Raw genomic sequence first — 12,339 nt, forward strand, 5'->3', positions numbered from 1 at the left:
AGCATCTTTTTAAATGGTAAAGCATCAGAAGCACAGGGAAACATAAGTATTTGAGTGTAGATTTGAACAGTGATAGGCAATATGCAATTATCTACTTTCTCATGTTCAGCACATTTTCTGTCACATACCATAAGGAAAAGAAAATGCAGCTCAGCTGGTATAATGTCACTCGAACAGAGATTAACACATTCCAGCATAATTCCCAAATCAGTACTGCCACCCACCTCCCTTATTTCCTGACCTATCTTTTCTAAACTTATTGTACTTAAATTTCTTTTATAAAATGAAGCAAGGTGATCCTTTTGAAACTTACCAACACAGTCACATGATGGAAATTCCATTTGGGCTTTTTTTGATGGGGTATCCAGCAAGCTTTTAGTTGGGGTATCCAAATATTTCAAAGGAGATTCCAAAAAGCCACTGAGGGAAGGGGTGAGTGGTGTACTTTTTGTGGGTGTGCCTTCTGAAGATCCCTCGATATTTTCTCCAGAGTAAACTGTTGACAATACTGTAATAGCACCAGAGCTTTCAACTTTCATGTGTTTGGAGTATCCGGTCAAAAAAGTGTCATTACAACATTTTGTATTATCCTGCAAAGTGGAATTGGTTTTGTTGTTTATATTGGTCAGTTTGCGCTCATGTTGTTCATGAGAAGGACTTTTCCCAGAAAACAATATGTGATTACTCTGGTGTGAATCACCAGATTGACTGAGAAATGAAAGCTGAGAGCCAGTGGAAAGTGTCTGGTTTTGATTTGGTTCTCCCTGAGATGCTGAGTTATTCTGAGGAGTAAACTGGAATTGCTGTGATGTTGAGCCTGGTTCAAATTCAGCTTCAAATTGTTTTAAGAGTTCCTCAATTTTTTCTTCAAAAGAGCGAGGACTGTGTCCTGATACATCATTTTGTTGTATTTGAATAGGCAAGGAGACTGAATTAGTATGTGAATCTTTATCATCAGCACATCTGGCAAGGATATTCTTCAATGGAGTTGATCGTGGATATTTTTCAATGTTTTCATTAGACAAGAATGAATCTAGTTGAGATCTGTAGATTTCCTTTGACACTGACCTGTTAAAGGTGGGACTCTCCTGATTAATTGCTGACTCACTGTGATCTGGTTGCTTCTGCTGAGAAACTTCAGAAGTTGGTTGAAGTGCTATCTGTATCTGCTGTTCCTTAAGAAGATCCTGTTGTGGTAGTAACTGTGCTTCATTTTCCCCTGTTCCATAATTACTCTGTATTTTTTCCACTTGATGGAATCCATCCAAGGCCTGTTTCTGTTGTGGTAATGAATGATGCTGCAGACTTTGTTGTAATTTCTTTTGTTGCATTTGTTGAAGTTGAAACAAGAAAAGTTGCTGTTGAATATTTTGCGTCTTTTGAAACTGGGTTTCTTTACGCTGCTTATATGTTGGCTGTAATTTCTTCTTTTCGTGTACCGGTTTCTTTTGTTTCTGCCTTTTTAGATGTGGTTGATGTTGTGACCACCATTTTTGCTGCTCATGTAGATGGTTCTGTTTTTGACAGTGCACTTGAAACAGGTTGCGTTTATGATGTAGATGTTGTTGTAATGCTGCCTGTGTTTTTTGATGTTTACTTCTTTGATGCATATCTATTTGTTGCATGGACTGAGATGACTGTTGTTCAGTCTGCATTCCATAAAACTCAACTCCAGTTACCAAGTTGGAGAATGGCATTGATAAATTTTGTTGGGTTTTTATGCCTGCATCTTCATGCATAATTAAGCTAGGCATTTTAAACAATGATACAGGGTGTTTGTTACTATTGTTAATGTCTAATAGCTGCTTTAATTCAGTCATAGGGTCACTTATTGAAGTAACTGGCTGATGAACATTGAACACTGGCATGTTTCCTTCAGCACTGACTGTATTCCTCCTCTGAGCAGAGACTTCGTCAGTTTGTTTTATAGTTGATATTGAATTTGTAAAGTTATTAAATGGATCTGGTAATGTTTTCATGGCTGGAATGTAGTGAGCTTCAATCTGTGCTGTTTTCTTTAGATGTTCCCACTGAGTTTGCACTTGAGAACGTAATTCTGGAAACATTTGCTGACCAGGATGTTCTTGTAGAGAAGGATGCCTATTCTTCTGCTGATGATTGAGGTCTTCTTGCATGCCCTGAATGGCATCAGAAGATGCAGACAACGGAACATTGTTTTCCTCAATGGAACCAGACGAGGCATCGCCAATTTGAGAGGTGCTGTTGATCTGTGATGAAGCTTCTGACAATGGCTGCGGAAGTGTTGATGACAGTTGTGTAAGGGCTTCAATGGCAATTGCTGTCTGAAGACTTATGTTTTTCTCTTTTGCAATGGTTAATGCACTCTGAGAATATTGAGGAACATCAGAGGAATCAAAATTGGATGCTTCCTCCAAAACAGGCAAATGATTCGGTAAAGCACCATTTTCCACAGGCATATCACTGATTTTATCAGGGATTTGTGAAGTCCTATTATGTTCTTCATTAAGAACAGCTTTTATTTTTTTCTCAAGCCATTCTAGATAATCTGGGCATTCTGGCCCATCACAATTGCAATTTGGTGGTTTCTTCCCATGTTTTTTTGCAAGGGTCCATGCAGTGGTCAAAGTGCCCAAATCATTATTTGGAGGACAATCATCATTCATATTCACTGCGTCACTGCTGTTATTAATCTCTAGTTTACATTTCTCTGTAAGGTTAATTCTGTGTAAAGGCTGAGAGTTTTCTGCTGGTGAGTTATATGAAGGTATGCTTACTACCGTTTCAGGGAGTACAGTTAACTTTCTAGCATCATCCAGGATGACAGTATCCTCAGTAGTAGTCAGATCTTCCTTGACATGGTTCCTAACTTGGTTCAGTATTGGAGTTGTTCCTCGATTGTTGTTTCCATTGGGGTGTTGAGGGAGTCTCTGGTTATCCATCCACTCATTTGATTCCACATCAACGGTATGTCCATCTTGATTACATAATCCGTTCACCAGACTTGGTGCCATTTCTAATCTTAACCTGCTTTCACCAACATGGTTGGTTGACCCCTCTTCCATTTGGTCTGTTCGGGGGCCATCCACTGTGCTCCTTTCTGAACCTGTCTATAGAAAATGAATTGAATAGGTTAAAACAATAGCATATTGTTTTGAATCTGTATTTGCATGTATTCAAGTATATACCAAAAAGTGGTATAAAATGTAAATCATTTATATTACAGGCTTTCATTAACGAGTTGGTCAAACACAGTTTGCTGCCTCAAACTGCACATAAAGTTAGTTTTGGTCAACATGCTTTCATGTCCACAGGCATCCAGAATATTTTCCACAGCATCCAAAAGTAATTCTAACTCATGTTACATAGTTGCTTTAATTGTCGTTTTTTTTAATTCACTCAAGGGACATGGGCATCGGTGGCTGGTCAGCATTTATTGCTCAACCCCAGTTGCCCTTGAGAAGTTGATAGTGAGCTGGCTTCTTGAACCACTGCAGAACTGCAATCAAGCCAACTTAGCTGATGCTTACAACATAACTGTGCCTGAGTGTTCAAATGTAATCAAGCTTCAAGGAAGGTTGTTTGAAACACAGCTTTGTGTTTCTTTTGAACCAAATATATTATTTGTACATGCTCTCATCAATCTATACTCTGCAATTGAATGTTAACTATTCTCATGAAGTGAGATTTAACTGATCTTCAAAGACAAATCACAATGAAATGAGTATGTTCTTTCTCAAAATTAACTACTTTGTGCCTTAACATTAGACACAAAATCTTAGCTATCAAGTGTGCTGTGTCGACATTAAGTGCGCTCGCAGTAAGCCGGTTGGATTAAGCTCCAACCAGCCCCTTAAGAGCTCACGGGTGGGTTTCTCAGCTTATCAATCGCCGAGACACTGAAGTTCTGATCCACCAGATGATGTTGGCAAATTAGAAGTTGGCAGATTCTGGAACCTGAGGAGTGAGACTGGAGATGTAGGCTGCAACAACAAGAAGGGAGAGTGTCTCTTTTAGCGGCCACCTGATTCACCCAGTATCCTTGGCCCCTATTTCCCCAGATTTGGGGCAAATAAAGCACCCCCCTAAAACCGAGCAGGTCAGCCATCCTAGTTTCCCTGTTGGAAAGGTACCTACTTTTCTCACTGGAAAAGCAGGTAATCAAACTATTGGGTGGTTGAGGCCTTTAAACAACTGTTAATTGATCACTTCAGGGCTTTGATTAGTTATAAATCAACAAGGTCACCCGTCAAGCTTCCTGTTCAGAACTAAATTGCCAAGGTGGCAGGTATCACTAGCCTGATTACTTGCCCATCTGTCTGCTGCTTCTGAGGAGGAGAAAACATAGGCAATTTTTTAAAAAACAAATAACCTTCTATTCTGATATTTTATTACATTCTGTTATAAAATCCAGCAATCCTCAATCTATCCAAGTGATATCATCAATCTTCGTTTCAAACAATCCGTGACTGAAATTTGAATACTGTTCATTTAAAAAACCATTGAGGAATGGCAACAAGAGCAAAATGTTAATATATAAATTGTGTTAAAGTAATATTAAAGTTAAATTCTGAACTCTGTATAGTTTTGAAATCAAATCTTTCAAAATTGATGAAAATAAATGATATTTTGCTTAATACAATGAATTAAAGTTAAAGTGAAGACTGCTGGTGCTACTTGGTGGGAACCCATACCATCCAAACGAGTGTTTGGTCTCCGTGCTGTGCCAAGTCAGCTGGTCATTGCAATATTTTCACAGTAAAATGACAATATTTTGTAATTTAAAAACAATATTTCAAAGCCAATTAAAAGCAATTTAATTTCAAGGAAAGGATTGTGCGGGATATTCATAAAGAATTTGGGAAACACTCCATTTTAGTTACTGGTACTGAAGAATGAAAATTAGATTGAAAAGTCTACATTTATACAGGACTAGATTTGGTCCCATTTGGTCTGTCAGGTAGTTTAGATTAGATTAGATTCCCTACAGTGTGGAGACAGGTCCTTCAGCCCAACAAGTCCACACCGACCCTCTGAAGAGTAACCCACCCCCCTCTGACTAATGCACCGAACACTATGGACAATTTAGCATGGCCAATTCACCTGACCTGCACATCTTTGGAATGTGGGAGGAAACCCACGCAGACATGGGGAGAATGTGCAAACTCCACACAGACAGTCGAACCTGGGACCCTGGCGCTGTGAAGCAGCAGTGCTAACCACTGAGCCACCATGCTGCGAATGCATTTTATGAACTACCTCAGCAATATCAACTCTGTACTCTCTCTAACATTTCCTCTGTATAAACTTGGGCTACATGTCTGAAAATTACCAAAGCAAATTATAAACACTTGACTGAAGGTTTAAAGTTCTGAATATCCTGATAAACCTTCAGATAAGTTATGTAATTAGATGATACATGTGGTAAATATTCATCTTTCAATCTGATAATTGTATATTTTAATCATTAAATTAAAAAGTGAGTTAAAACCAAGAAAGCATAAAAATAAAATATAAATCTTTGAAGTAGTAACCATCACCTTCTTTTCAAATTAATGAATTAAGATGGAAATGAACAGTCAGGAATGGTGAAAAGTGGTGAGAAGAAACCAAAACTGCTCAGGGGGCGGTGTGGACTTGTTGGGCCGAAGGGCCTGTTTCCACACTGTAAGCAATCTAATCTAATCTACTAAAAAATTTTCAAAATACTTGGGCCTCACAATTCATGGGAGGGATTTAGAACACATTTGTAATCAGGGAATCTAGAAATATCAAGGATGTGAAGGTCCTGCTGAACTGGACAAGAGCACCACATTGCAGCATGAATGTATTGGGAACACACATAATCACAATCACAGGGGGTATACGGGGAGAGAAACAACCCACTCCTTCTGGACATCAAGCAGCATTGAAAAACATTGTCCAATGGATCGAGCAGCTCCAAGTGCTGGAAAACCAACTCCAAATCTGCTGAATTTAAATGGTTCTGATGATCTGAAAAACAGAACCTCATTTATTATATCTAGCAACCCAGGTACCCAGAGGAGGGTATGCAGCTATGCCGACATCTACTGTAATTAAACTAACCCACTCACCCAACCTTCTCCCACCTTTGTACGGTGTTCATCCCATGGGTTGATATCCTGTATCTCAAAGGGAGACAACTTGATTTTCTTTAGTGATTACAATGCCAGAATTGGATGGATACACATCTCTAGAAAGGCATGATCAGCAAGGAAGACAGAGGGAAAGCAAACAGCAACAGAGTTCTTTTCGTGATGAAATGCTGAAAACATTTCTTGGTCATTACAAGCACCTTATTTCATCAGACAAGACGTCATCACAAAATGCTCAGTCCAGACATTAGGACCTGACTGATTATGCATCTCTGAGCAAGCAACCTCACAGATGACTGCATCATCTGCACATTTGGCGGGGCAGATGAACATAGGACAAGCTGTCATATCATCTGGTCTATTATGTCCATCAGCCTGTCCCAAAAGCGGTAGTAGCAGCGAAACAGTGTTACAGGATATTCAACTTTGATGGACTAAAGGACCTACGCAGTCAGCATCTGACAGTCAACCTGACAACGCCTCATGGACAACAACAACGGAAAATCCACAAGGCCCAATTTACCTTCAAATCCATCACCAACAGGAATTGCAAGGAGACTTTGGGTTTGATGCAATGGGCCCAATCCAATGTCTTATGGTTGTGAACTTCTCTCCATAGATGTTGCCTGACCTGCTGAGTTTTTCCAGTCATTTTCTGATTTTGTTTCTGAGTTATAGCAGCTCTTTAGGTGTTTTTATGAGACAAGAGTCCTCAATGTAAATTGCCTCAATCATACCCCACACATGCCACTAGGCACCATCTCAAAATAGTCCCAGATTGATAAGAAGTTGAAAAGGACAACTGACAGCTGAAAAATCAGCAAGGCTGCTGAAGCAGATGAAATCCCTGCTTGAAATCCTGAAATACAGTGGTGAAGCACACTTGGCTTGTATACACGATCACATGTCCCTCAACTAGAAGAACAGTATGTCCAGAGATCTCCCGAGACATTGTTATTGTGACCACCTTTAAGGAAGATGTTAAACCTGTTGTGGTAATTACAGAATGGAATTATTGCTCTCTCCCACAGGGAAGGTCATTGTAAACATCTTCCTCAATTGCCCCCACTCAGTAATAAAGAGATGCATGGCAGGAGGTCACAATGCAGTCTGATCATCACATGAAACAATGAAGTGATCTTTAAAGCAAGACAGATTCAAGGAAAGTGCAGAGAACAGCAATAGCCTTTACCTATGGCTTCTTTTAAATCTCATAAAGGTCTTTGATTGTCATTCAAGACAGCTTATGGAGCATCTTCCTAAAATTTGGTAACCACAGAAATTCATCCCCATTCTCCACTTGCTGCATGACAGTCAACCTGACAACGCCTCATGAACAACAACGGAAAATCCACAAGGCCCAATCTACCTTCAAATCCATCACAAACAGGAATTGCAAAGAGACTTTGGGTTTGATGCAAATGACCGAGAGATCATGGAGCTGTTAAATCCAAAGCACAAGGCAATCCAGAACTGAGAACATCACCAATGTTAGAGGGAAAGACACCAGACAAATGAAGATGCAAATCCAACCAATAACCCATGACTAAAGATAAGTCACCAACACCAATGGGTCCAACACAGATCTAGCGTGTGCAAACTGGGGTGAAGCAAGGCTGTGTCATCATACTAACACTCTTCTGCATCTTCCTTGCTGCAAGACTCCACCATGAAGCTGCCTGCTGATACAGAATTAAACTTCACCTTAACTTTGTGGAACTAATCAACCGGATAAGTAGGAAACTGCTCAACTTTTATCACCTCCAGTCGAGAACCAAGATCACCTCAATTTTTGATTGTGACAATGCTGCTCCTTCAACAAGGTTATGCTGCCCTTGGTATTTTTCTCAGAGAGGTCATAAAAGCAGTGATTGCGAAAAGTCGAGGTTTGAAGAGTTTTAGGGCCAATTTGATTATAGCTAACAGCTACTGCCTGGAAAAAAGGCTTACAAGTTTTCAAAAATAACACTTGGACAATGAAAGGGGAATGTCCAGTCCTCCCAGCTCAGCTTTTCTTTGGTTTTTAGCAGTCTGGCTGTTCACTGAAAGCAGTCAGTTTTGAGGCTACTGGTCCAAGAAATAGCTACATGGAAGAAGGTGTTCCATCCAGAATCTCTCTGACATCCCTCCTCTAAGATTTTATCTTTTTTGTCGAGGGGTGTTGATAGGAATTGTTGCAAGTATTTAGAGAATAGCATCATGAAGTTGGGGTAATCTATTGGGTCTTAAGATAGGTTAAGTTATTCTGTACTCTGTTCTCTTTTGTCTGTGTTTCGTTCAGTAATTTTGCAAATAAATTCTGCTTTGTTTAAGACTAAGTGGTTGGGCCAATTGCATCACTTCTGGATTATCCACTTTACACCTGCTTAAAACCACTAGCAAAGTTAGGATCTGGGCTATTTACTTGAAATGGTTTGAGGGGGTCTTGCCTGGTCTACAACACTGACAATGAACAGTAGCATGCAGATGATACGTGCGTTTGCACACACTCAGAGGCTGAGCTCCAAATCACTGTCAATGAATTAATCGAGGCAGACAAGACAAAAGGAGTGAGGTAAAATGTCCAGAAGACACAGACCTTGTATCCACTTGCTCCCACTACTCAACACTTCCTTATGATTATCAAGATCCAAGGTGAGCTACAATGTGGATTCATTCCTACACCTTTTTTAGCTTCCTCTCAGTGGCTAAAAACTTCACTTTCACTGTGCCTGTGCAGACTTTGGCCATCAGGAGAACAGAGTGGTTGATGGCAAAGCCCGAAATCAAGACATTAAATTCATGATGAACAGGATGGCAGTATTGCCAGTTCTCCAATATGTATTGGAGATCTGAACAATGTCCAGTAGATACCAGAGATCCTTAGGAAATATTACCAGCTATGCCTTCAAATATCCTGCAAATCCACTGGCAGGCTAGGCATGCCAACATCAGCGTCCTCTCCCAACTAAAATCCCCATTATTGAGACACTGGTTACAGTCAGTCCATCAGCTTTATTAAACAGGCCATGACACCCACACACCTGACACGAGACATCCAAAGCTTTGGACTCTGGGTTTTGTCACAGCAAGCAGTTGCCAGAGGGCAGAGGATATGCTTTAAAAATGTCCTCAAAGCCGCTCAATAAAAAGGGAAAACCTTTTAGAATGGAGATAAGGAGAAACTGCTTTAGGTAGAGAGTGATGAATCTATAGAATTAATTGTCACAGAAGGCTGAGAAGGCCAGGTCATTGATATATTTAAGACTGAGACAGATAGATTTGCATATCAAGGGGATCAAGGGTTTCAGGGAGAAAGTGGGAGAATGGGGTTGAAAACCTTACAGCCAAATTGAATGGCACAGCAGACTCGATGGGCTGAATGGTCTAATGCCTGCACCTATGTCTTATAGTCTAAATATCGCCAATGATTCCTGGGAAGCTCAAGTCAAAGGCCACTTAATTTGGAAGACAAGCATCAAGAAATTAGTCAAGTATTTTGAGAGTCTTCGACAGATATAGATGGAGGCCAAAAGCAAACAACAAGAGGGTGCAAAAACCCAACCATCCCACCCACGTACCCAATTTAGTCAGCACTCCTTGCCCTTCTTGTGTCAAAGTTTCTGGATCTAATATTTGACGGTTTAATCTTCCCAGATCCCAGAATACCAAAATAGTAGAAAGTCATCCTTAATCCTGGGAAACTTCCCTTGAAGAAGTGGGGCATTTGTCATTTCCCACTACACCAGAATTAGGCATCATAGTTTCAAAATAAAGGATCATCTATTTAAAACAGAGATGAGGAATCATTTTTCTTCTTTCAACGGGTTCTGAGAGTTTGGAATTTCTTCCTCAAAAGGCAGTGGCCGCTGAATCTTTAAATATCTTTAAGGCTAAAGTGGATAGATTCTTTATCACCAAGTGGATGAAAGAATTTTGGGGATAAGCAGGAATGTTGAGCGGAAGTAAAAATCTTATCGAATGGAAGGGTAATCTTGAAAGGCCTAACACCCAAATATTGCCCCTTGTATACACGTAACTCCACTTTCCTGCCCAATCCCAGGTCCCTTGATTCCATGAAAGACCATAATCTGCCATTCCCACCATAATAATAGAAACTGCACAAATATCTGTGGAAAACAATTCTAAAGCTTCACAACAATTCCAGTGATGAGATGGTTCCTCATCTCAGGCCCCTTGTCCTGAGACTGCTCTGTGTTTAAGATTCCCTGACCAGCACCGCCTCTCAACATCCACTGGATGAAGACACTTCTGAATCTTGTTTAATGTTAAAAATCACGCAACACCAGGTTATAGTCCAACAGGTTTAACTGGAAGCGCTAGCTTTCGGACCGCTGTTCCTTCATCAGGTGGTTTGGAGCAGTGGTCCAAAAGCTAGTGCTTCCAATTAAACCTGTTGTACTATAACCTGATGTGCGATTTTTAACTTTGTACACCCCAGCCCAACACCGGCATCTCCAAATTACAGCTATAATGCTATCCTTTATCAAAAATACCACTCCAGCTCCTCTCTTAACTCCCCTTCTATCCTTCCTGTAGCATTTGTATCTGGGAACATTAAGCTGCCAGTCCTGTCCATCCCTGAGCCACATTTCTGTAATTGTCTCTCATTCTTTTAAATTTGAGAGAATATAGATCAAATTTGGTTCAGTCTTTTATGATAAGATAGTTCAGTGAAACTTTGTTCATTATCTCCAAAGCAGATTTTAAATATAAAGATCAAACTGCACACATTTACTCGAGACGTGGTCTCAATACAACCCTGCATAACACTGCATTCCACTCCTTTTGCACTAAACGTGAACATGCCATTTGACTTCCTAATTGCTTGCTGGACCTGCATGCTAACTTTCTGTGCACCTTGCATGAACACTCTTCTCTGTTACTTCTCTTGTAAGTAACAACACTTACAGATTTTAAACTTCAAAAATAAATCTGTTCTTCTACTCTTATAACTGAAGTGAATAATATCACACTTTTGTACATTATTGTCAATTTGCTATCTTGTACCCACTCACTATACCTTTCCACAGCTTCTTTGTGTCCTCCTCACAACTTAACTTTCCAATGGCTTTGTCTCATAAGCAATCATCAAGACATGACTCTTTCTTTATCAAAGACATCCATGAAAATTCTAAATAGCTGAAGCCTCACCACTGACCCTTGTGGCAATCCAATATTTACTACCTGCCAACTTGAAAATGGTCCAGGCTATAAAGACAGACTCAAAACATTTTCTCAATATGTGTGCCATTTGTTGATGAGAATTTTTTCTTTTTCTGATTCTAAGGGTCCTATGTTTACTCTTATCTTTCATATACTTGTGCAGATCTTATTTGGTGCAAAGACTGTATCTTTTTATTTGTGTGATTTTTGAAATTGTGAACTGAAATGAGAAATATCTCTTTTAAAAAAAGAGTGTTTCCAAGGATTGAGCTGTGTTTTTAAAGCAAGTCACCTGACTTTTATGGCCAGTACTGTTGAAGCAGCTACTTGGAGAAGCAGTAGTTGAAGTGTTATGAATTGGAGCCAAGGGGTTGATTATGGATGGGACTTTGATTGGTCTCGTGACGAATGATCAGTTATTGATGATCAAGGCCTTTTGCTCAGAAACAACTGTGATTGATTCGGAGAACATGGGGTAGAAACAAAAGTCAGCAGTGATTAACCTCCAACCAGCCAGGAGCTAACTCTCCCTATTCTCTGCACGAAGCCACTTGAAACCTGAAAGAACACTAGTTTCTCTTTCCTTCAGCAGTTTAGAGTCGTACAGCATGGAAACAAACCGTTCAGTAGAGGTTTACAAAATTATGAGGGGCATGGATAGGGTAAATAGGCAAAGTCTTTTCCCTGGGGTTGGGGAGTCCAGAATAGAGGGCATAGGTTTAGGGTGAGAGGGGAAAGATATAAAAGAGACCTATGGGGCAACTTTTTCACACAGAGGGTGGTACGTGTATGGAATGGGTTGCCAGAGGAAGTGGTGGAGGCTGGTACAATTGCAACATTTAACAGCCATTTGGATGGGTATATGAATAGGAAGTGTTTGGAGGGATATGGGCCGGGTGCTGGCAGCTGGGACTAGATTGGGTTGGGATATCTGGTCGGCATGGACGGGTTGGACCGAAGGGTCTGTTTCCATGCTGTACATCTCTGTGACTCTATGCTGAGCAGGTTTCCCAAACTAAGCCAGTCTCATTTGCCTGGGTTTGACCTGTATCTTTTAAAACCTTTCTTATTGATGTAC

The 12,339-nt window shown here is 40.2% G+C and overlaps 1 protein-coding gene across 7 annotated transcripts in view; it reads right to left on the reverse strand.

The window, feature by feature from the left end:
- The window catches only part of tet3 (tet methylcytosine dioxygenase 3), a 380,734-nt gene that overhangs the window by 152,466 nt on the left and 215,929 nt on the right, over window positions 1-12,339 (reverse strand). For all 7 annotated transcript variants that reach the window (XM_072554173.1, XM_072554174.1, XM_072554176.1 and 4 more), the window contains one exon: window positions 314-3,089. In XM_072554173.1, coding sequence (XP_072410274.1) covers window positions 314-3,089 — 2,776 coding nt within the window. The remainder of the gene's footprint in view (window positions 1-313; window positions 3,090-12,339) is intronic.

This window comes from Chiloscyllium punctatum, chromosome 35 (genome assembly GCF_047496795.1).
Source record: "Chiloscyllium punctatum isolate Juve2018m chromosome 35, sChiPun1.3, whole genome shotgun sequence".
NCBI classification, from domain to species: Eukaryota; Metazoa; Chordata; class Chondrichthyes; order Orectolobiformes; family Hemiscylliidae; genus Chiloscyllium; species Chiloscyllium punctatum.